This window comes from Furipterus horrens, unplaced genomic scaffold (genome assembly GCF_987537825.1).
Source record: "Furipterus horrens unplaced genomic scaffold, mFurHor1.1.pri manual_scaffold_2, whole genome shotgun sequence".
Taxonomy (NCBI): Eukaryota; Metazoa; Chordata; class Mammalia; order Chiroptera; family Furipteridae; genus Furipterus; species Furipterus horrens.
Genome location: NW_028327172.1, coordinates 58078159 through 58104257, shown reverse-complemented (window position 1 = coordinate 58104257; position 26099 = coordinate 58078159). Strand labels below are relative to the sequence as shown.

Below are 26099 nucleotides of genomic sequence, written 5' to 3'. Positions count from 1 at the left end.
TGTGCTTCCTGAGGGACAAAGAACCGAGGGTAATTATGCCCAAATTACTGCTATCATCAGTTGAGGGCTGCTCCTGGAGACATTAACTCCCTGGCCCTTCTGGTCTGCTTGCCTCAGGAGTCAAGTGCTCCAGAGATCAGAAAATGCCCTCGGGGAAAGGGTCACAGCTGCTTATAAGCTTAAGGAAGCTGTGTGGTCGGTGCTTATGGAAACAGTGAATGCCAAAATAATATGGGTAGGACACACCAAAACACCTGTAACAAAAGATAAAGCTCCTGTGAGTATATTATGAACATCAATGGAGAATAATGACATTAAAAAGTAGTAGCTGTACTGAAGTATATCAGCACCACAGCCATTGTATAAAGCAAGAGGTCACCATGTATATTTTAGCTGGTTTTTGTATGTTGATTGGTGTGGCCCTTTCCTTGATCAGAATATATGAGGATATATTTCTCTGCTTTACCAGATTTTTGTATACACTACCTACTTTCTTGACCTAAATGTCGATATAAGCAGTAGATATAGATGGAATGGACTTGTCTCAGTTTTAATAGTATGCAGCAGTTCCCTTAAATGCACATTTCCAATTCCTTTTTGAAAGAGAAGTTTAGAAATGAGTCTTCAGAACCATGGATACACAGAGAAAGAAAACTTCCACAATACTAAGAAACTTGAAGCACTTTCAGAAATAAGGAAATGGCATCTGTTAATGTTTTATTTTTCACTTGTGAAAATATATACAATATATATTACATGTACAGAGTCCCACAGCATGAGTCAGAGAAAGCTGACAAAAAGGCACGTATAGGGGGCAGATCTTCTCATACATTTTTCAGTTAAACCAGCATTCAGGGCATAGCAAGTGACAACAGAAGCAACACAAGCACAGGAAGCCTGTGTACGTGACTCTGAAGACCTAAATCAGAGATAACTCTCAGGTCTGTTGAGCATGGAGGTCATCTCTGGAGAAAACACCATTTCTACTTAAAAGGCCTGTCTGAGCAGCAGAGAATGTATTGAAATCTGGATGAAGGTACCAGAGGCAAAGCAAAAGCCAGTGCTTGCCAGCCAGGCTGCTCTTCTCCCCTTTCTCTTTTAAAACCTGAGGCCTTGGCTGATTCAAAGAGGCCACTAACAGAACCCACTCTGGTCCTGCAGATTTGTGGTCAGCTACAAGACAGAATTTTTTAACAGATTAAATATTTTAAAAGGTTGTAAACACTGTGCTGAGGCCGGGAGGGGGAGAAACATAAAAAGAACATTTGTTAATTCTCTGTTATAGGAAAGATAAAGGCATAGATCTTTGGCTTGCCACATGTGTGTCCCTATCATGACATTTACCCAACATGGTAATACTTGAGGTGCGATTTATGAGATGATGGGATTATTTCCATCCTAGGCCAGCCACGAAGCCTAGTAAGACTTGGCGCAGCCGGAGCAGCTGATGACCTTGGGCGATGTGAGCTGGGGCTTCACAATGTCGGGCTCGATGGACTCCATCAGGTCACACTCATTGGCGAGTATATGCTTCACCAGGCACCTGGAGGCTTCATCAATGTTGATATTTTCCTAAAGGGGGGAAATAAAACGAGAGTTTTCCTTATTCAATATTCTAAATAACGCTGGAGCAGAGACCTTTATGTCACACAAGGGCAATATTTTTGGCAACTCATTTAAATATCCCTTCCTAAACCCTAACCATGAATCCTCTTTCCAATCCCCTCACTTTCATTTATTTTCTCAAAGAACTTTACTTTTTTGATCCTTCACAAAAGTAAAAACATTTATTCTGTTTTGTCACATCGTAGGAAGAGTATTTTGTAGGCTCACTTAGTAGGCTGAATTTAAGAAAGGGGACAATTTTCTTATTTTTCACATGCCTTACTCTATAGCAAAATATTATAAAATACTTACTTCCAGTGTATTAAAGACAAAATTTTGATCTTCAGTAAAGTCAAATTTGACTGTCTTTATCACAGTTTGTAGAACTCTGAGGTGTTTCCTCATAGTCAATGTAAAGAGATAAGGACATCCTTATCCAATTGTTTTACTACAAAACCTTGCTGTCCGATCGGAAATGTAACTACTTATCCCTAATTTTTGTATGTCATAGTTGTTGATATATTTTGAGATCACTGCATGAAGTCATATCACATGGAAAATGTAAGACATACTGATGGTTTCCAAATGGTATTTATGGATAATGCCTAATGGCATTAGATGAAAATACTCATTAGCATGTTCCCTATTCTTCAAACTCAAGTCTGAGTTCACCTGCTATGAAAGCTTAAGGTAACTTTTCAAGTTCCAGACAACAGCCTGGTTATTTTCTCTGGGGATTACTAAATCTAAAACAATGGAAGGTTCTGGTTGCTTCTGTGCTTGTTTATGATGTTGTTCTTACTGGTTTGTATACGAGACCAGAATTCATGTCTCTGAGCCTCCCCCTTCCTCATCAATAGTGATCATAGCTTTCACAGTGTGAACGTTCTAGATACTTTACATATACAATCTTTTTTTAATCCCAAGATTTGTTTTCTGTTCTTATTGATTTTGTTATTATTGTTGGGTGGGGATGGGAAGGGGCTTGTCTACCCTCACCTCAAGTATTTGCCTCATGCTGTGGAAGCTAGTCCATAAAAAATAGCTTAATTCGGCCCTCTTCTCTGTTGTGCATGTTACTATGCCTTCAAGTCACCGCCCATGTTTGCCATGCCTTCTGCCACTGCTCTTCTTCCTGGTGTTGTTCCCAGGGGTCACACTTGAACTACCTGCTCCTGGGCAATTATCTGACCAAGGTAGGGACACACCCAGCTCAATGCTTTGCTCTTGAGTCCGACCACTTACTTGTTCATGTGACCAATTGGAAGCTGGGTCTAGGTCCTCTAATGTCCCAGATTCCAGACCTTGGCTTTCCCGGCCAGCAGATCTCGCTACATAAGTCTCACATTTGGGTGGTTATAGGGTGCTTGTCAAGCCGTTACTAAAACAATACTTTGGTTCCCACTTGAATATTGCTTGTGTGTTGGGGAAGGAGGCAAGAAAATTCCTTTCCAGATGCCAAACACGGGATTTCATATTTTTTTGCAGAGAATAAAACTGAAGTTTAGAGAGATTAAGAGACTTCCCCTAAGATTACACAGTGGGTGGGTTGGAGGGCCAGAACTTGGATCCAGTCTTTTTGACAACAAAGCCTGGCTCTTATTAGGCTGTACTCCTTTTCAAGACTGTTTCAAAGATCGAGTACAATAACAAATAAAAGTTTTTACCTCAGCATTAGGACCAATAATGCTAAGTAAATCTTAGTTCCTTTCTCCTTCATACATTAGAAGGATAACATGCTTCTATGACAGGACAATTTAGTTTTAAGCATGAAAAAGGGCCCCCCTTCATATACAATGTAAGTTAAATTAGGCAGTCATATTTTTTAAACCCCCACTCATATATTCACATGCCAGTTAAATGGGGCTTTCTTTCATTAACATGCAAAGTAGAAAACCTAATAATGAGGATAGTGAAATGCTGGTGTGGACAAATGAAAAAAAAAAAAAATCAATCATCATTATGAGAAAAACAACTAAAACCTAAGTCCATTAAGAGGCAGCCTCACCAGACCATTTTCGTAAGAGTAAGATTAAACTGATGAGGTTGTTTGTGAAGTTTAACGCACCAAGTAAAGGCTATTCGGTGTCAGGGGTAGGACATGGGACCATGTCTAGTCCCATCAGAGCCAAGGAATGTCAGTGCCTGCTCTTAGACTGCATATAGGAACAAAGTGGCAGTTCGTGGTGACTGAGCCACATTCGTTCATTTAATTAATATTACTTAGATTCCCACTGAGTACTAGACATACAAAGATCAACACAGAAAATGTCCTGTTCTTGACTGAGCTTGTACACTAGCAAGGTTTATTTAAATAGCAAGGGCACAATAAGGTTGGAAATGGCACCCGGAGCCAAATCACTGTAGAAGCTTCAACGCTAAGTTAGCCAGGTAGAGTCATTGAGGTTGTTTTGCAAGTGATATGTCAATAAACACAACACAATACAAATCTATCACTAGACAAAACTATACAGATGTTCAGCATGCTGTTTTATCACTTAATCAAACACTAAGTATTTAGTAAATACCTATGATGTGTACCATGGAGCTGACTGCTGTGGCATACCTATTTCAGGTTAGAGATTTCAAGAGGAAGCCAAAAAGACAAGCTATATTTACCACATATAATCTACAAAAAAGCATGGTATATAGTGTTTAGAGCACAGGCCTAAAGCCAAACTCTTTTCTCAGTGCCCCTACTTTCTGATTGTATGAACTTGGAAAAATTCCTTTACCATGCCTGCCTCGGTTTCCCCATCTGTGAAAAGGGAATTAAAGATTTATTTTATAGGTGACTATAAGTTAATGTTAACACTTAGCACATGTGAAGTGCTTAAATAAATGCTTAGATAAGGGCATAGAGTATACATTCAATGAATGTTATGAGGCAGAGGTGCCTCACACACTCTAGGCTCGGTTGGAAGTTGCTCTGTCCAGCAGAGGTTTCATGACCACAGCAGAACAAATTTACCCAGGTCATTTTATTATGTCTGGGGGAAGGAAGGTGGCTGCTCTCTCTAGGAGAGAACAGCAATCAGACCTCCTTTCCTCATGCCTTTTACTGAGGAAGATACACATGAGAGATACAAGGTCAAAATTCATGAATCATCAATAGCTTTTAGGCATTTGGATTACAATTGACAATAACAGATTACATGTACTAGTACAGGCGGTACAGTGACCAGTCTGCGTCAGGGTCTATCAAACATCTTGATGCCACACTGGCATTAGGTGCAAGGTTTCATACATTCCTTGCTAGAGATTGTTTATGTTATATTAAAAGATAAGCAGAGCAAGTTCTAAAGCATAATAAGCATTCTTTAAATCCAATTCCCATGGAAACCCTCTGAGTGGCTTTCAGTTATGTTCCACATGCAGCCTTATGTTGAGACTTAAAGATGAGCACAGCTGGAATGCCGGCGGCAGGTCATGCTCGGGCCGGGGTTACAATTCCCTAAACCATGAGGAGTGGTTCCCTACAATGTTATTTATATATTCTTCTTTAATCATCAGAAGAACATGATAATATGTGTATTCTATTCCTTCATTTTGCACCTGAGGACACGGATTTTTGAACAGGTAAGTGGTTGGATCCAAGACACACAACAGGAAGTGGTAGGGCCAGGTGTGAGCCCAGCAAGAAGGTAAACACCAATATTTACTATATGCTTAGTACAAAAAACAAGATATATAGTGTTTAAAGCACATGCTTTAAGCCAGACTCTGTCCAGCTCCTTCAAGAAAATATTTCCCCAAATAAAGGAACAGCATGTGTAGGGTACATGTTTCCAGCATAAACAAGTAGGAGGACACCCTACTTGAAGCCCTTGTCAGGGCTTCAGGCAAGGTTGGTTTCTATTGCTGGTCCTTCTACACACCATTGAAGTCCCAGCCAAGAGCCTAGACTAGGAGAGGGAATAGCAATACAGAGCAATCCTCCCACTTCCCTTCTGTCCAAGGCCAGCATGGTTCATCAAACCCTGCCTGATGGAACCACAGGTTCAGACCTTTTGGGAAATTATACTGATGAGGTCTGTCTGGAAAATGTCCAGCCATTATTAACATAACAAGAATGGTTTGCGTGACATCGATGTAACCTGGTGGCCAAAGGAGAGTGAACTGGAATATGCATGTGTAAACAATGACAACTTCACTGTACTAGTCAGTAGGAGTGGTAGATGCCACTGTGTGGCCATTGCATTCAAAATGACTGCATGAGTCGAGCAATGAATCTACATCAAATTTTGTGGTAAGCTTGACCATCCCTCCACGGAAACTATTCGGATGATTCAGAATGCTGCAGCTATGGGCAACTGGTGATTGGCAGCTTCATCACGCCAATGTATCATGACTCTTGAAGAGATTTCTGGCAAAACATCAAATCACCCAGGTGATTTAGTTCCCCTACAGCCCAGATTTGGCTGCCTATGACTTCTGGTTTTTCCCAAAACTAAAATCACCTTTGAAAGGGAAAAGATTTCAGACCATCAATGAGATTCAGGAAAATATGACAGGGCAGCTGATGGCAGTTGGGAGAACTGTGTGAGGTCCCAAGGTGCCTACTTTGAAGAGGACTGAGGCATCATTGTCTTATGTACAATGTTTCTTGTATCTTCTTCAATAAACATCTCTATTTTTCATATTACATGGCTGGAAACCTTCTGGACAGACCTCGTATTATTGTCCGACTTGCTCGGTACCCAAGTAGACACAGCCGAGTACTCAATTTCTAGGTGACTATGAAGAAACAGAACTGATGACTTAAGTGCAAAATACTACCTGGGATTTTTATTTGCATTTATTCCAGAAAGTATTAACATTTCCAGAAGCATTTTTTTGCTAAAAAGGAAATTCATACGTTCTATGATTTCCAAGAGGTACACTTAAACTGAATCTGACTGTGATTTATTTACCTATTTGCAATGTGACCAGATGGTCTACTGCACTGACTGCCTGAGGTTGATGTGTGCTCGTCTTTGTGCCTCTGCTCAGAGTCTTTTCATTTCTATCAGTAAGAATGCCTGAGAAACAGGCTTTGAAATTCCTAATAAAGCATTTTAGTAAAAAAAAAAAATGTTGGTAACCACCAGTTATTATTGATTGTCTATGCTGGGCATATAGCAAGTGCTTTGCTTATAAAATTATGTTCACATTCAACCACCACAAAAATATGCTAAAGAGTGAATAGCCATATTTTAAAGGAAAGGAGACTAACCTTTAACAGAATTATGTAATTTACCCAGAGCAGAACAAAATCTTGGTCAATTTGTCATTCCAACCAAGCATGGCCTAATTCCACTTCCTGTCCAGCTCCCACATACCTTACAGTGTCTCCCAGGATTAAAACAACTATTAAAATAAATTTTATTTATAAATCAGTAGGTCTCAGTCCTGGCTGCATATTCAATTCACTTGGAGAGTTAAAAAATAGTTACCAGGGCTCTCCTCCCAGACATTGTTATAGTTTATCTGGAATGGGGCACAGCACGTGTATTTTTTTTAAAGATTCTCCCCTTCTTAAAATATGCACCCAGGTTTGAGACACACTTGTATAATTAAAGAGTATCTTTAGAGGCACTCCTTTTTAGTTCAATAGTGAACTTTCTGGAGACATCATTTAATACAGTCCTGTAGATAAAGGCATATAAATCTAACTATCTGAGGTCTTGGGTAATTGTCATTATTTTAATTAGATTTTTAGAGCATCTGTCTAGTGTCAAATTATTTAATCTCTGACCCCTGGTTCTAGAAAGTAAAAGTATTCTAGCAGAAAACCTTCACATCTATGTAGTTAGAAGCTGGCGAAGAATTCATCTTCCCTTAATCTTTCCAAATACATCAGCCTCAAACAAAACACCAAGTGTACCAGAGGCTCCGAAGTTAGGGTCTAAATTCCTCAGCCCTGTGAAATTTTAATTAGAGCAGATGGTCCACTGGATATCACCACGGTAAGAAGTCTTACACAGAACCAAGATTTTAAAATCCTTACTCTAAAATTCAGCATTTGTTTATGGAGCACAAATGTACCAAACGTTTTGCTATTTTTCATTGACTTTAGTTCATCTCTAACATGGGGTAAGCACTGTGGGCACCTGTATTTTTGTCTGCTTAGCACTTCGCCCTGATCCCTAATATCACTCATCTTCTTCGGGTAACTGCTTCCTCCCTCTGCAATCATGAACTTCTATTGAGGCTCCTCCAAACCGAGGCTTCATCTCAGATATTGTTCTCAGAGGGCAGCACTTCATTTAATCTTCACAATAAAGCTGCGATGGGAGGTGCTGCTCTCATTTTACAGATGAGAGAAGTGAGCTTCAGAGAGGTTAAATGACATAGGGAAGGCCTCAGTAAGGAGCAGAATCTGACTTGAACTTCAATCCCTGAAGCTTCCATATTTTCTCTTTTTCTTCTCCTTACTGGCTTCTTAGCCTATGGACAATAATTTGTTAATGCCCAAGAGAAAGTTGGCCTGAACCCAAAGCCCATGGCTTTGCACCTTCTCCATGCAAAGAAGAAGTGAGGGGTTGATTCGTACAAACCAGGTCCTTTAGTCTATGTAACACACTGGGAAGGAGCCATAGAGTCACCGATTTCACAACACAGGACAGAGTCACATTGTCAGCCTGGAGATATGGCGAAAGACCAGAAAAGTTCACAAATAAAACCAGCTCCAAAGACTGTGTCCCTTTGACAAGGCCTCCCCCACCCTCACCATAGTCCTACTTCAGCCCCTGCCATTTAGGCGCTAGATGTCAAAGCCACTTCAAAGCCTCTCGCTCCCTTCTTTTCTATAGCTCCAGGGACTTCTATTAGCTCTCTTTCCTGACTTCTGTGCCCTCATTCTAGCAGCCTCTCGAACCCAATTTCAGCCATGAAACATCCACCAGTTTACACAGAACCTCCTGATAGTAAACAGGGAGGCGAATTAGATATTACTAATTTAAACTGCTGTCTTGGACACATTGGCAAATTAAGGCCACAGAGAAGGAAAGTGACTTGTCGGGCATCACACAGGCTACCTCTTAGTTCTTGCTGCTTGCACACTTCTGTTTCTAGAAATATCATCTCTTCTCAGTAGTCTTCTCTCAGCACTGTGAACTGTATCTTCAGTGCCCCTTGGCATTTCTCACTGACTCGTAACTCCCTGGTGTCTGTGCCCTTAAAGACAGGGATTGTATCTTATTATATTTGGGTTCCTGACTCCTAGCACAGTGCCTACTGCATAAAAGATCTCTAAACAGAATTCCCCAAATTGGCTGATGCCTGTTGATAGCGTATTATTTTCTAGGTGCCATTTAAATACTTTACCTCTATTAACTAAGTGAACTCTTATGAAAATTCAGGTGAGGAAACTGAAGTACAGAGAGGTGAAAGTTTCCCAGGGTCACACAGTCAGCCAATCAAACTTTTGGCACCTGGTTTTCCAGTCCACGCTAAGCCACCACTCATGCGACCCCTGCGAGTCCCAACGCTGTGAAATGGCAAAGCCAGACACAAGTTCAGAGCCTCTGCTCTTCACCCACTGTGCCATTCTCCTCTGTATGTGTTTCCTGAAGGAACGAAGAGTTGCAGTTCCTAATTCGATAGGCAGCGCTTTATTCCTAAATCTCAGAAATTATGACGAAGCACTCTACAACATGTGGTGTTTGGCCCAGAGTTGTTCATTTGGTTTAAAATTTAAATGTCTAAATGGCACATGTGCACTCCTCAGTTTGCCACATACCTTAGTCATTTCTGTTAAATCCCTGGCTTCTGGAGGGACTTGTCATTGCCATCCCTGCCCATACCAGGCATGACAATGCTAACACTAGGCAGACACAGTTCTCTAGGTCTTTTTTTGGAGGCCCCATGCCAAATCCAATATGTAATGTACAGCACGTCACTAATGACTACAAAGAATCAGAAAAGTAATAGATTTTAACCCAATTAACAGTCGATTTTCAATATAGTGTTTTAAAAAATTTTGCCTCACTGAGTCTTATACTAAAATAGTGCTAGAGCCCCTCAATAATCAGTCTTGATAAGAGAAGAAAGAATAATATAGGCATAAAAACTATCACTTAGCCAAACTTAATAAACCTCCATTAATGAAGACATAGCAGCCTTCAGTTAAAATACTTTCTCATTCATCAGTTTAAGATAAATGGCCCACCAAACACAAAATATTACTAGTAATAATTGCTAATATTTATCGAACACCATATATATATACCATGTATGCTTCATATATAATCTCACTTAACCCTTCCTTTATGCTGAGGCATGCATATACTACTAACCTATTTTACAGACTAGAAGACTAGGACACATGTAGCATTAGCTATTCAGTCACACTATTTGCTGGACTTAATTCAAATTAAATCCTATTTATTGAGTGCATTGGCTATGAGAAGAAACGATGTTTTATAATTTATTTCTGTCCTGATTAAATGCTTTCAGCTCTGGCCAGGTGGCTCAGTTGTTTAGAGCATTGTCTCATGCATCAAAAGTCTGCAGGTTCAATTCCCAGTTAGGGCACAAACCTAGGTTGCTGGTTCAATCCCAAGTTGGGGCACGTATGGGAGGCAACTGATTGCTCTTTCTCTCACATCGATCTCTCTCCCTCTCTCCTTTCCTTTCTTTCTAAAAAAAAAAAAATTAGTAAACCTATCCTCAAGTGAAGATTAAAAACATGCTCTCATTCTGATACCTGCATGTGCCAAGTCTGATAACTGACTTGCCCCAGGAATAATGTGGAGAATACTGTTGTCCCAGGAAGTAGCAGAATGTACTGGAAAGAGAATAAGTCTTGAGTTAAGCTTTAGAACTTGTTTTCATCACTGTGGGGACAACAGAATGTCCAAATCCTGAGCCTCCCCTGCATACTCTATAAAATGAAGCTAATGATAACTACACTTCCTAGGATTCTTGTTAGAACTTTAGAATTAAATGATAGCCACAGATAAAGCACCTAGACATTACATATAGGTCCTCTGAGAAATACAAGTGCTCTTTTAGTGTTTGCTTCTCTTCATCTTCTCCCTTTGGGTCATTCTTCAGTGACCACCTTCCATAAAAAGTCACCCCTGACTTCCCAGGCTGAGGTACCTCTCAACTCAGGCACCTTTCACTGGTCAATAGGTAATGGCCTGTTTGGTTTGCCTGTATCCTCCACTGCACCAGGAGCTCCTGGGAACTTCATTGCTGTATCTTTGTTTCTGGCATACAGCCTGCAGGCAGTACGTACTCATAAGATAATGGGTAAATGGATATATGAACAAAGGAATAAATGAATGAACAGATGAACAAGGCCCTCTGAAGAGCAACAAGTTCAGGTTTCAACTTGAAAATGATCTTAGACGTGGGTGATTTCAGCAGGGAATGAGAAAGAAAACACATTCACTACAGACTTTACAAGTCAAACTGCCTGTTCTTGTATTGTTTTCCAGTTATGATTAGATGCATTCTTTTTAGGTGAAATAGGAAGAAGACTAACTGCACCATCTTATAAAAATTGAGCTGAATTACTAAAGCCTTTGCAGTTCAGCAGAGCTGTATTGGAGCACTGATTTTGCTCTTTTAAAAATAATTATATCCTGTTCTTCCAAAAACTATTCAGGTGACTTATGCTATTTAATAACTAGATGAACTTAGGCAAAACACTGACCTATTATATAAAATAGCACCCCCTGACAGAATTATGAGGGTTGGAAATATTGTATTTGGGGCAAAAGTAGAAGTTGGGTAACATATACTTTATGACTATATATTATAGTCATATGCAATTATTTTAATATCATTTCCTCTTAAGAGCTTTCATGAAACTGAATGGTCAGTTCTAGCTTAAAAATTTCTTTTCAGAACTCTAGTTTACTTTTTCTTTATAAACAACTCTTCTATCACTTAACTGACTCTTCAGAGTACAGAATTTCAAACCCTAGCTTTTCTAGACAGCATAAATTAAATTCTTCCACTATTGTTAAAAAACATTGCTTGAGTGAAAACACATAGGAATAAGAACTATGCATAAAGGTGGATGTGTTGATAAGATTAAACAAATCCATTTGTATGTCACCTTTTTGTCTTTGGAATGTCATGATACTAGCTAACTACTAGAGCTCTGGCCTCAACCCTGGAACCTAAGTCTCCTTCTCCCTGCCAAATCCCTGATGTCTAACTCCTAAATACCACAGTCAGATAACAGGTTATTCTGAGCCTGAGCAACCTCACTTAGCATGTGCTATATAATTTACTTCTTCCTGATGCATTAATTTGAAATTCTTATCATGCAATATTGAAATATCACGTAACTAAATGAAATAATTCATTATTCAGCAAATAATCTTTGAGTACTTTCTGTGGACCAGGAACTATTCACCAATCTGTACACTCTTTGTTTTAATATGTTATGGAGTCAGCTCTTAGGCGATGATCTTATTATTAGTCCAGGCCTCTCCCGGCTTCTGCTTAGAAATAATGATGGTGATGTGTTCCCTTCTCACTGGCACTGTGACATTTCATCCTAGGTCAGGTCTTGCATAGCCTCTTTTCCAATCCCATGGCTCCATTTCCTTCCCATGGCAATCATCTTACATATTCCTTCTGGGCTGCCTCCTAACCACTCTAATCCAGGTGTAACTGCAGTCTAATCCCATCCCCAATTCCCAGTGCAAAAAGACTTTGTTGACTTACATTACCTACTCAGACTCAGTCCAGACCACTAAACTGAGGGCTAACCAATATGGCCCCAACCACAGGCCACTCCCTCGAGGTGGTTTGCTTAGGTTACTCTCACACCATCTCTATCTGTAGATCCCCTACCCATCCAGAGCAAACATATCTCATCTTGGTGTTTTTTAATTAATTTTTTTAGATGTTAAAGGTTTTTAAAAATATATTATTTCTCAATTACAGTTCACATTTAGTATTATTTTACATTAGCTTCAGGTACACAGCAGAGTGGTTAGACAATTATAGAATTTATGAAGAGAGTCCCCTGATAATTAAGTGCCCTCCTCATTTGGAAGTATTAGCTACTGACATCTAAGTGAAAAACAAGGATTTCGTTTTATTCTGCTTTGGACTTTAATCTGTAAATTCAAGTATATTACCCAGTTACAGAATCTTCTGGCCATCTTGAACTTTTATTATTTGTGCTTTTTATTATTTAAGAGGAAAGGTGCAGTAGAAGGACTAAGAACGACCCTAGCTCTGCCAATTGCTCGCCGTGTGCTCACCATAACCTTTCTGCAGCCTCAGTCTCTTTACATATAATCTGTGATAAAAAAAAATTGCCAACTTCATAAAGTTGTTGACATGAGATACGTGAAGGAATTCAGCAATACTGTCGGTATACAATAGGCTCTGAATAGAAAATATAACACTTGGGAAACAACAAAACATTGCATTAATATTATTAAGTTATATATAAGACTGTTTGGAGGGACAAACACACTTCTTTGTTAGAGTAATATATTTCAAAGTGGGCTCTGAAGTTTCATAAAATAGTACAGGATAAAATGGCATCTTATGGTTAAATAATTTTATGAAATTTTAAGTTAAAAATAATTCCAAAATATTTCTTTATCACAAGATTCCTCCGAGTCCCAGAAGCAAGCAGAATGTAGCATGTGATTGAAATTCTCACATTAAATGAGAAAAGATTTAGCATCCTGGTGGGAGTACCTACGGGGAACCAAAGCAACATGGCAGAGCTTGGATGAGGGTAAAGATCCACAAGAACAATGTGAATCAAGAAAAGGCAGATTCAGGTTGGCACAGGAAGGTTGGAGGAAAGCAAGCAGTTCCCCTTTCCCCTTCTCATCTCCAAGCACAGAATGAGTTTCATAAACTTCTCTGATCACAGAACTCTAGTCTCGGGGTCTGTCTTGCAGGGCTAGTGTTCCTCTTTGCAAAATTTGGCAAGTACTAATCAAGAGTTGCCCTGGCTGGTTTAGCTCAGTGGATTGAGCATCGGCCTGCGAGCTAAGTGTCGCTGGTTCGATCTTCCAGTCAGGGCACATCAGAGAAGGAAAACTCTGACTCTAAAAAACCTCCGCTGCCTTGCGGCATACCTCTTCAGGGGAAAGGCTAAGGGAGTAAACCCCGACAGAAAATCCGGAGCCGGAGTCCCTAAGGCGGTTTGACGTTGTAGTCAACACCGGCAACTCCTGCGGCGCACCTGAACCCAAGCTGTATCGACTCCGTCTTTCCCTTGGACCCTTCAGCTGCGAAGAGAGGGGGGGTCTGCTGCATGGGCAACAGCAGACCCTCCATATTACCCTGCCCAGGCTCTGTAGCTTCAGCGTCATCACAAGATGTCGATTCAACACGGGAGGAGACAGATACCATGTCACTCCCGAGTCGGACTGCACAGCCATTCTCGGCGGTGCAGATAGACTCTTAAGAAGCTACACCATCGTCTCTCGAGACGGACGGCTGCCGACGAGAATCAAGAGTTGGGGTGGTACATATGGGGGTGTTTGTGAATGGTGGGGGGGCGAGGTGGGAGATAGAGACATGCATTATACTTGTGTTTCTTTGCCATTTCCTAGGTGATGCTACCCCCAATTTTACCTTTCTCCATTTTTCTGAGCCTAGTCCAGAATGAAGTGCATGTATTTCTTTTCATATGATTGCAACAGAGAGAGTGAGAAAATACTAACAACAGAGTTGGGAAAATGGGGCTGACTGGTAATGACAAAGTGGTGACACTGTCCACCCTAATGTGCCTTCTCTGACTGACGCCCGACCTCCAATCTGAGGTGCTTTGAGTTGGGTAACTCTCCAGGGTTTACACAGCAATCTCCTATATTAACTGTTATCAAGCATGACTGCAAACACTTCTAGGAATGCACCCACTCACTAGGTAGTAAGCTTCTTGAGAGCAAAAGTGGCACTTCTATGTACTCGGAGTGTTGCCAGCATCTTACACAGAGTCTGTCAGCACGTACAGCCTCAAGTAATTTATGAATGAACTCACCTATGAAAGGGAAAGAAAAATGGACCAATACCAATTAAAAGTCACACAGAAAATACTATTAGCTGTTCTATGTTAAAATCTATTATATTGACGTTTTCTTAAACTCAGGACAACTTTAGACAGAGAATTAATAGACGTGGGTTCTAGCCCTGTTGTTGCTACAAACTAGCTTAATCACTAAAAACAGATCAGGTCTTCTCTCTAGCATCAGTTTCATCAGCTGTGAAAGGACAGAATTTATACTCTGCCTTTTTCCAAACAGGATTAAAGGTGACTCTTGAGACTATCCTCAACCCTTGACTAATGTAGTTAAACTTGTGGGAGTCCTAAGAATAATGTTCCCTTAATGGGAAAATTTCTCACATTGAGATTTTCAGTATACAATGTTTACTTAGGCAATCATTTCCTACTGCAAGTGTACTCTATCAAATAATTAGCCATAAGTCATTGGCTGCAAAAACCAGAAACTCACTGAATTGCCTAGGTCTTCTGGAGGGTAGCTCCCAGGAGTGATGGAATGGCTGAAAGATTCAGGTCATTTCAAGAACCTTAGGAAATAAAATTAAACTCCTAAACACCATCAGGTCAGCTTCCATTTAGGTCTCTGTCCAGAAGCTTTTTGCACAGGAAGAGGGAGGTAGCAGCCAACAGCCTCTGAGCTTACATTCTCATAGCTTTGCCACCCAAGCGAAAAGGCCTTTGACCCCAAACTGGAGAAGGACTCTGATGAGTCTGGCTTCAGTCACATGTCCCTGCTGGAGACTAAAGCAACTGAGTCCAGGAGAGAGTGGTACCAGGAGGGACCCCACTTAGGTTATGTGGGAACTATTTGCCAATCCCTATGACTCAAGAGACAGAGTATGTGGGAGATGGAAACTTCCATTTGGACAACCTGTGGTGGGGAGTTGAAAGGGAATGACTCGGAGTAGGAGCACAAAACTCCCCACGAGGAATCATTTCAAAATCAAGAAACCCTCAGCTGGATTTGCTACTGTATCACTTCATGGATATTTGCAATCATCTGAACTAGTGGAGATGCATGTATTTACATTTTAAACTGGCATAAATAATTTCTGATTTTAAAAATAGAAAAATATTTTTATAAAGTTGTGCATGATAAACAGATACATATTTAGTGGCATCTGATAACTTTAACATATGCAGAATAAGTGGACCGTTGAGGCTCTTCTATAGTCAACATGCAAAAAGAGAAAAGTAGAGTTGAAATGGCCTAAAAGAAAGCACCCTTCAGAAAAGCATAAAGTAGTTGCTTAATAAACTTTTCTGGAAAAATAAAAGAGGCTTCTTGAAGCTTAAGACTTAACCTCAATTCTCATCTTCTGGTGGTTTTTACAGAAGTCCCTTTAACAAAAGGGCAGTAACTTTGCCAGGTAAAAGATGTTTCTGCATCAAATGTAAACTTTAAAGATGTTAAGCTTGTTCCTGAGAACCATTTAAGATGAACTGCATGCTTTCTTGCATTATAAAAGACTATTTACAAGACAACATAGCTTTCCTTGCTTACCATAGGTACATTTTACTTTTTCTCTCTTCCCACTTCTGCTGGTATCATGTATATATAGCCATACATGTGTATTAATAAGCCAGTTCTATGAGTTAACACTTTAATGATAAATACAGCTTAAAAGGGATAGAATGAGGTTCTTTTAAATATACACATATTTCTAATTAGAAGAAAATAGGCTAAAATGTTAGTGAATCAATTGGTGATTTGATTACAGATCATTTTAATCTTCTATTTTCTAATTCTGGTTACTTTCTAAGCTATTCATAAGGCATGTATACTATGTTAATATTCACATTCTAAGGTGTGAAACAAACAAAAAAAAAGTTATTAATTTTGAACCATGAACAGTTTATAAAGTCCTAACGTCTTTGTTTTACCCCTCAAGCCTAGACAACAGGAAGGAAATAGCATATCTATAAATATTTCATGAACTTTAAAATAGAAATATGTAAGAATGAATGAGAAATTATGTAGGTTTTTCTCACAGATGGAAAAAATCTGTAAGATTAAATCTGGAGAAAAATAAGGAAAGGAAGCTCAGATACAGAAATTCTAATTATACAAGCATGAGTAACCCAACAAAGGAGGAGGAGGAAAGAGATCTAAGAGAATGTAATTTGGCTACAGGAATATATCACATAAGATCTGATTTAAAAATAGCATACACAGCCCTGGCTGGGTGGCTCAGTTGGTTGGAGTGTCGTCCTGTTTACCAAAGGGTTGCAGCTCTACTTCCAGACAGGGCACAAACCTAGCTCGTGGGTTTGATCCCCAGTCAGGCGCACACAGGAGGCAACTGATTGATGTTTCTCTCTCCCTTCGGTGTTTGTCTTTTTTCTCTCTCTAGCTCTCTAAAATCAACATAAACATGTCCTTGGGTGAGGATTAAAAATAAACAAACAGGCAAACAAAAAAATAAACAAATAAGATACACAAAAGAAGGAAAAGTGAACTCAGAACAGATTCAAGGGTGGTCTGACTCATCCAAATGAGGTCAAGGACCTCAAACCAAGTTAAAGACATACCCAGAAGAAAGTGCTACAGACAGAAAATGATAGTATTGTATTGGGGTTTATTCAGAGCAAAAGTATTGTCATGGAGGGACAGACTAATACTTGAAAAATATGGTGCAAGGTTAACAGATGACACAGAGATGGCAGAGTTAACACAACAATTAACTTCATTTGCTCTCGTAATAAAGATTTCAGGTAAAGCAATCAGGAGACTACCTTTTGTGTCTTATCTTTAGTATAATGCCCCCCATACTGCCCTATGGGCAGGGTAGCTATAGATAGGCTCCAAAGTACAGTAGGTAAATTTAATGGGCTTAAACAGTGCCTGAGGAATACAGTAGTCCCTCTCTATATCGCGGTTCACTTATCGCGGCCTCACTGTATCGCGAGATTTTAAAAAATATTATATTTAATTATTAATTGCAGATTTTTTCGCTATATTGCGGGATTTTGCGGTACTGTATATGTATGTTGTTAAAGTTACGTAGGTTTAAGAGTGTAGAATATGTTTAAGAACATAAATAGTGTTTATAAAAGTGTGGAAAAGGTTAATAAGGAAGTGGGAAAGGTTAATAAGGGACTGGGAACAGTTTATAAGTGTGTGGGAAGGGTTTATAAAACCTTAAAATATATATATAAATACTAAAATAAATGTAAGGTTCCTACTTCGCGGATTTTCACCTATTGTGGGAGGGGGGCGTCTAGAATGTAATACCCATGATAAGTGAGGGAATACTGTACTAATTATTTAATTACATTAAATGAGGAGAGAGTCTAAGGTAGTGGCATAGAGCTCAAACTTCTGGTGGGAACTAACTTCATTTTTACCTGAACTTTGGATAGAGTCAAAATACCTTTGCCCTCTACTACCACCCCTCACTGCGGCCTCATTTTTACATCTGAATGTGGAAGTGCCCAAGGATCTGTCCTTGACCCTCTTATCCAGCAGTCCCCATCCTTTTTGGCACCAGGGATCAGTTTTGTGAAAGAAAATTTTTCCAGAGATCAGGAAACTGGGTATGGTGTAAGGATGATTCAAGCACACTACATTCAAACTCACCTCCTGCTGTGCATCCTGGTTCCTAAAAGGCCCAGACCAGTACAAGTCCACGGCCCAGAGGTTGGGGACCCCTGCCTTTATCTGAAGTTAGACTTTTCTCCTGAACTCCAGGAACACAACCAACTACCGACTTGACATCTGCTCATAGTCATCTTCTAGATGTTAATACCATAGTAGTCCCCTACTTATCTGTGGTTTTGCTTTCCATGGTTGCAGTGACCTGCCATTAATCACCGTCCAAAAACATTAAATGGAAAATTCCAGAAATAAACAATTCATAAGTTTTAATTTGCATGGCATTCTGAGTATTGTGATGAAATCTCACACTGTCCCAATCATATCCCAGGACATGATTCATCTCTTTGTTCAGTGTATCCAGGGTGTATACCGTACCACCCATTAGTCAGTTACTGTCTTGGTTATCAGATGGTTGTCACAATATCACAGTGCTTATGTTCAAGGAATACTTACAGTAGCCTAACATTACATCACAATACCTACGTCATCCACTTCACTTCAACTCATCGGGTAGACATTACATCATCTCACAACATCATCACAGGAAGAAGAGTCAGTACAGTCAGTATAAGATATTTGAGCGACATGGAGTATATTCGCATAACTTTTACTAAAGTATATCATTATAATTGTTCTATTTTATTATTAGTTATTGTTGTTAATATCTCACTATACCTGATTTATAAATTAAACTGTCCTAGCTATGTATTAAAGGAAAAAAGATCATCTACATAGGGTTCAGTACTATCCGCAGTTTCAGGCAGCCAATGGGGGTCCTGAATCATATCCCCTGCAGGTAGGAGAGGACTACTGTATACAAAATTAAGTCCTGGATATCTCTCCACTGACTCCTTCACACCTCAGAACCCCTACCTCAGAAAACATCAACTCTATTGTTCCAGCTGCACAGGGCAGAAACTGGGGCGCTGTTCCGCAAAACTCTGTTATCTCATTATCTTCATCTGAATTGTCAGGTAATCCTCTCTGCTCTATGTTCAAAAATACATGTAGAGATTGACTACTTCCCACAGCTCCTCCTTCTTAGAGAGTGCAACAGAGTCCTAGCTGATCTGTTTCCAACCTTCCCAGTATAAGTCAGGCTCAACATAACTGCCAGCATGATTGTTTAAAACAAATTGCATCACATCTCTGATCAGACCCTATGTCTTCTCATCTTATTCAGGGCAAAACCTAAAATTGTTACAATGCTCTAAAGACTCAACATGACCCCGTCACCTCCCTGACCTCATCTTTATTATTCTATTAAAGGCCCACTGTCAGTTCCTGCCACAGTGCCTCTGCACGTGCTACATCCTCTTCCGGAACCATTCCCCTCCCAGGAATCTATATGCTCAATATTGTCCCTCCTTCAAACCTTCAATTAAAACAATAAAACGCCTTCACTGTGAACCTTCCCTGGTCACTGGTCTAAAATTGCTCTCCTCATTCTGAACTGCCTCCTACATCCCACCCATATATGCCACCAAAGCTCTAGACTTCTTCCCTTTTTTAATTTCCTTCGTAGCACTTAGCTCATCTGACAAAGTATATATGGTGTGTATTTATCATTTTATTACCTGTCTTATCCACTTCAATGCAAGCTCCAACTGGTATAGCCCTGGTGGGTAAAACAGTGCCTCTCACACAGAGGCAAGGTGCTCAGTGATTATTGAAGAACAAATGAATGAAACTATAAAATAAGTAGTTAGATCATACGGTGATTTTGGAGTTCTATTCAAATATAATTTTCCTGTGTTTCCATGCATTGGTGGAAGAAGACATAATTGTCTGATAATTTGGAGGTTAAGTATGAGTTTCTATGACTATGTTAACACTACACCTCTTTAGACTTTGGTAATTTGACTTTTCTCCTCATGTCTGCCCTTCTTTACAAAAATCTGAAACACAAAATCTTAAACTTATAATCAGATGAATGAGAGGATGATAATGCTGTCTCCAAAGGAACTCTTCCTTTTCAAAGGAATTCATCTGGGGACAGCTGCTATAATGAGCCTCTTGAGATAGCATTTAAAATTGGGATTTACATACAAGGTTTCAGAAAACATATTATAGGGGTAATGCCAGGCACCTCATTCCTGATGCCATCTCTTTATTTTGGGAACCCAGGGAACATGAAAGCTAAAAGATTTGCCCTGTGGTTCTCAAAGATTGCCCCTGCACTAAAAAATTCAAAGTGACCAAGATTTACCTTAACAGAGAACTTCCTTCCTCTGGAGCAACTTTTGACAGGCAAAATTATATTCAAAAGATGGCTTTACTTCATTTAGTTCAAGGAAATGAATTTACAACTCTTGATTTTTCTGTCATTGACTTTTTCTAAAATATTCCTAGGACAATCTAATTACTTCAGAATATCCCTGGACATGTCAGGCTAACCTAGTTTTTAAACAGTGTCCCAACATGTTAGGTCAGTGAACAGGCTGCTGAAGAGCTGCTGCCACCACTTCTGACATGTCTAATAGGATATTGATTTTCCCCCAATCCCTGCAGGCTCCCCCAAGGAATCAATAACTCACTAGTCAGTGAAGCAGACAGAGATGAAACAGAAGACCTTGGGAGAGCAGGGCTGTTACCCACAAATCTGAGGGTGCTTCAAAGGTGGCAAACAAGACACATTAAAGAAGGTAAAGGTCCACAAAACTGGGGACGAACAAAATCAATACTGAAGATATGAACTAATACAGGGAGGAAGAAGCCAAGCATGTCTCAGTAACAAAACTCCTCCTGAACCAAGAAAGCAACCCTTCCCAGAGGGTCTGGATAATAGTTCTGACAGAGACAGCCTTGGCTTCTTTTTTTTTCTTTTTAAAAGTAGAAGCTGAAGAAAAATTTACCCTTTGTGACAGCATGGATGGACCTGGAGAATATGATGCTATGTGAAATAAGCCAGTCACAGAAAGACAAATACCTTATGATTTCACTCATATGTGGAATCTAATAAACAAACTGAAATAACAACCCGAACAGAGACAGACTCATAGAAAGAGAGCACATGACAGCTATAGTTGGGGCAGGGGGCAGGGTGGGAGATGGGTTAGGGGGTGGAGAGATTGAGCAAAAAGGACTCATGGACATGGACAAGAGTGTGGTGATTGCTGGGGAGGAGGTATAAGGGGGCTAAATGGCAATGGGAAAAATACAATAAAGATTAAATTTAAGAAAAAAATAGAAGCTGAAATAGAAAGCACCAGGTAGATCCAAAACCAATCAGACCTGAGTTTAAAATCCTAGTTCTGACACTCACTAGTTGTGATTTTCAGTAAGTTACTGATATTCTGCTGTACTTCAGTTTCCACATTATAAAATGAGGATAAAATAACCATACTTAAAAAAACACATAATATACTAAATTATAAAATAACTAAGATTGAGCCAGAAATAAAGTAGACAATCAACAAAAGGTCAAAGGGCATGGATACCTTCTAGTTAAGCATGGCAGACTGAGGAAAATGCATTTATTTCCATTTCTTACCAAAACTGAAAAAATAATTTCAAAGAAACTAAGTTTTTAAAATAGAATCTCAAGAATGAAAATAATGAGAAAATATGCATCAGCATTCAGGAGCTTTCAACACCTTTTTAGAAATCGGAAAGTAATGGAGAATAATAATGGATTTACTAATATGTACACGGCATGGTTTAAGGATGTGTGAAGAGAGATATGGTCAATAAGAGAGTTCAGTAACTCCCACAGAATCTAAGACTCATGGATTGAGAATGGCTGAAAATAGGGGGACTGGTTCAAGGTCAAATGGGGAATGTCAACCACATCCTTTCCTTATTCTTCCACATAGAATACTAGCAGTTAGGCATCTATACCCCTAAGCAAATATTGGTTTATCCTCTGAATAATTTTTTTTTTAACTTGAAAATCAAGAGGCACCAAAAATTTTTCCTATGTAGGTGGTGTGAGACTGAAAAATGTGTCAACAAAAAGCCCGCCAGTATGGCAGCTGGACCACCACATCACCCCTCGCAGAACTCTGGCATCTTCCCCCCTACCAAGAGAGAAGGTTTCTGTAGAAGGAAAGAACCTCCAATAGCTGACATTTGGGAGTCCCCAGCGACTACCAACCTAAAGTGAAATTCACTAATCAACAATCAATGCAGCCATTAACCAAGAAGCCTGGTATGTAATACATACAGGGCTTAGTATATGCTTTTGATGGTCTAGCTCCTAAAAACATGAATGTTCTACAAGGATCATCAGATGTTTAAGGGGAACAACCCATATATGAACTATAATAATAACTCTAATAAAATATTTAATGCAAGAGACAAAAAATACTTTAGAAAACTAATTAATATCTTCACAAATACAAGTGATTATATTCTTAACTGAAAATAGAATGCTATAAAAAAGAATAATCAAAATAAGAAAGCTCTTCAAATTTAAAACTATGATTGCTGAAATTAAAAATTATAAAAACAGACTGGAAAGTAATTCAAATAAATGTAAAAAATAAAATAAAAATTACAAAGTGCTGAAAAAAGCATAGTAGGTGCAGACTTAATTCTGAAGTTTCACTAAACCAGGAGCTCCATAAAGAACAGAGAAAATAAAGGGGAGAAAATTATCAAAGGAATATTTCTTAGAACATAAACTGGAAGAGCTTACAGAGGGCCCAGAAGAAAGGTTCACATAGAGCATAAGACTGTGGAATTTTCGGCTGCCTTTCTCTCAGGTAGAGGTAACAGCTTCTCCTTCGAGTGCTCTCAGAGTTCTCCTAGAGGTCAGCAGTCTTTACAGAATTTCACACTATAATTATTCATTTATGTTGGTTTTCTTCCAGGAGACTGGGAACTTCTTAATGGGAAGACACTGTGCCCTTTATCATCAGTGTGCCAATGCTAAGAAAAGTGGCTACCTCAATACTACCTGAATAACAGTAGTTGTTCAAGGAATACTTCAGAAATGAATGAATGGATGAATGAACGGATGAGTGAGTGGATTAATGAACAAAGTATAACACAATGCATTTTAACCAGGGTGTATACGAAAATCACCGAAAAACTGTTTTTACAAAAACATACATTCTATGCCCCTCCAGACATCTCTAGGAGTAGGGCCGAGGCATCTGAAATTTTAACAAGCTCCTCGGGTGTTCCTGATGCAAACTCTGTTCAAGAATCATTGACAAGGTCTCAAGTCTAGGCCTGGTTTCTCCAACACAAGTCAGTAAAATGCCTCTTTGGAATTCCATTTCATTATTAGTAAAAAAAAAAAAAAAAAAGGACAAATATTATAGCCATTGTGTGTGGCTCAACTAAGAGTGGCGACACAAATGAGAGATACAAGTAAAACAAGATTATGAGAATTTCAAGGAGGAGAAAACTGTTAAGTTCTGGTTCTGGGGTATGAATGAGGAATAAGCTGGATAAGAGCCACAGGCAAATGATAGAGTCTTGCAGGATGCTTATACACCATCACCAAGAAAAGAATTCGCAATTCCCAGTCTAGGGCCCAGGAAATTAAGTGGGGCTATCCCCTTATCTTCGTTTTTCTTCTTTACTTCCGCCTGCACACTATGTGGCACTACAATCTCCCTCCTGTGCAAAGTGTCTAGAGAAATTTCTGGAAAAAAGGAGTTACATAATGTGGAGTCCTCCTGGGAAATTCAGCAGTAAATTAATTTTTCTGCTTCTACACAGTTCTCTGAGGATGAAAATGCTCCCACAAAGGGCAGGAGGAAGCAGACCACAGTAAAGGAACCTTCTGAAAGAGTCCTTGAGAAGCAGTGCAACTGCTGTTCTATCCAATAAACATCAGCTGAGTGATCACCCTCTACGTGCAAGCCACGGTGCTAGTGGAAGACAAGGATTTCACAGTCCAATGCAGGGGTCAGGCCCATAAAGGAAGACGTTTAACATAACATGGTAAGAGATAGATACGACAGACTGCCCAGCTGACAGTCTGTATCAGATGATGCCTGAACCAAGTCATCAAGGAAGAGTGAGAGACAGGTGAGTAACTGAAGGAAGCATGTTCCAGGCAGGGAGAATACGAAGATGTGAACAGGGAATTGGATGCTGGTTAGTATCACTGCAGGATAAAGAGAAGAGCAAAGTAGACAGAGATAGGCCTGGGGAGGCAGAGAACAGCCTCACCACGGGGGTTTCTGCAGTCAGGAACGAGGAGCTTGTGAAGGATGAGTAACTGTGTAGAAGTGTGCATGGCTGGATGTCTGGGTGGATGTGGCGTCCACCAGATCAGATGATCTGGTTTGCAGAAAGGCTGACAAATTCAGTTTCAGGCATGTGGGGTTTGAAGAGCTGTGGGGATGACATCCAGGCAGAGATCCAGGGAAATATGGAAATCTGAAGTCTGATTAAGAAGTCAAGGCTAGAGAGAGACACCCATGAGGAAAGCTGACCCCAGAAGCAGAATCTGGCTGTAACTATTCCCTGGTCTGAGGACAGGAGACATGGTCTACTAGTGAAGACTGGGGACCATATTCAGTCATGGCCTGCACCCAGCTACACTCAGGCAATGTTTTGTTCCCAAAGGTTTTTCCATCTCCCATCACCTACACTTTTCCACATAGCTCATCTCTGCTTCAGATAAAGCTCGAGATAGGATAGAACCACAGCAGAATCCTCCCTCCTTGAAATTCAGAGAGACAGGCACATAGATCTTTTTCCTTAAAAGGTATTTACAGAAATAATTATAATGAGGAGACAGAAGAGAATGACATGAGACACCCTCTCATCTGCACACCAAGCAATGGCTACATCCTCTGAGGTTCCATTTCTATTTCCCTACAATGTCTTAGTCACAGTGGACTTCACATTATCCAGTAAATTATAAGCATAGACCTAGATAATCTCTGGAGAACTAATTAACTAAAGATAAAAATTTAAATGTTATTATTAATTTTTACTGATTCTTAAGCAAATAAGTAGCTTGAGTTTGAGACCCTTGTACTTAAGCTACTCTCAACTTTAAGAAACGATTCCATTTTTCACGCAGGGCATTAAGAATTTGTCAGAGCGATGGTTCTAATAGTTGTACTACAGACTAGTGGTCATTATATAAAATGATCGACTAGACCTTGCCAGTGTGGCTCAGTGGCTTGGAGCATCGTCCATTAACCAAAGGGCTGCAGTTCGATTCCTGGTCAGGGGAAATACCTAAGTTGCAGGTCCAATCCCTGGTCCAGGCTATATGGTCTCTAGTTCAGGCATATATGGGAGGTAACCAATCAATGCTTCTCTCACATCAATATTTCTCTCTCTCCCTTCTGCTCTCCCTTTCCCTCTCTTTCCCTCTCTCTAAAAAGCAATGAAAAAATGTCCTTGGGTTAGAATTTTTTTTTTAAATTAGAAAAAAAGATCATGACTATTAAACATTTCCTTTCATTGATGCCTCCTAACTTTGCTGATTTTAGATCCCAGATTGGGTTCTTTCTTATAAGTCCCTAAATTCAGCCGGCTCTAATCAGATCAGCCAAAAATACAGGGTTAAATGTTGGAGATAGACACCTAAAGACTGGAATACCTATTTCCCATAGGGAATTCTAACAATAAGACATTTTAAGAATAAGAGCTGGCACCTAATAACATGCTGTGAACACAGAAAGGGCTCAATATACATCATTCAGAGCACAGGCCATGACATTCGATACGAATTGTGCTGAATCAATGAATACACCAGTGACTGTCAAAGTTGTTTTCATGGTTTGACATTTGGAAAAACAGGAACAATCAGAGATGGTCTAATACCCAGCTTAAAAATAAAGGAATTTTTTTTAATGATGTTCTATACTCAATCCATTAAAAACTGAATTAGAATAACTACCCATACCCAAGTGTAACGATCTATGCATTTCTAGTTTGTATAAATACATTATGTTTCTAAGTGCATATTTTCTAGACCTATATAAAGACATGATG

At 39.6% G+C, this 26099-nt stretch overlaps 1 protein-coding gene across 1 annotated transcript in view; it reads right to left on the bottom strand.

Moving 5' to 3' along the window:
* Positions 1–692: 692 nt before the first annotated feature.
* Positions 693–26099, bottom strand: part of RAB38 (RAB38, member RAS oncogene family) — a 51837-nt gene continuing 26430 nt past the window's right edge. The window contains exon 3 of the mRNA XM_090267804.1: positions 693–1572. Coding sequence (XP_090123930.1) covers positions 1417–1572 — 156 coding nt within the window. The 3' untranslated portion in view covers positions 693–1416. The remainder of the gene's footprint in view (positions 1573–26099) is intronic.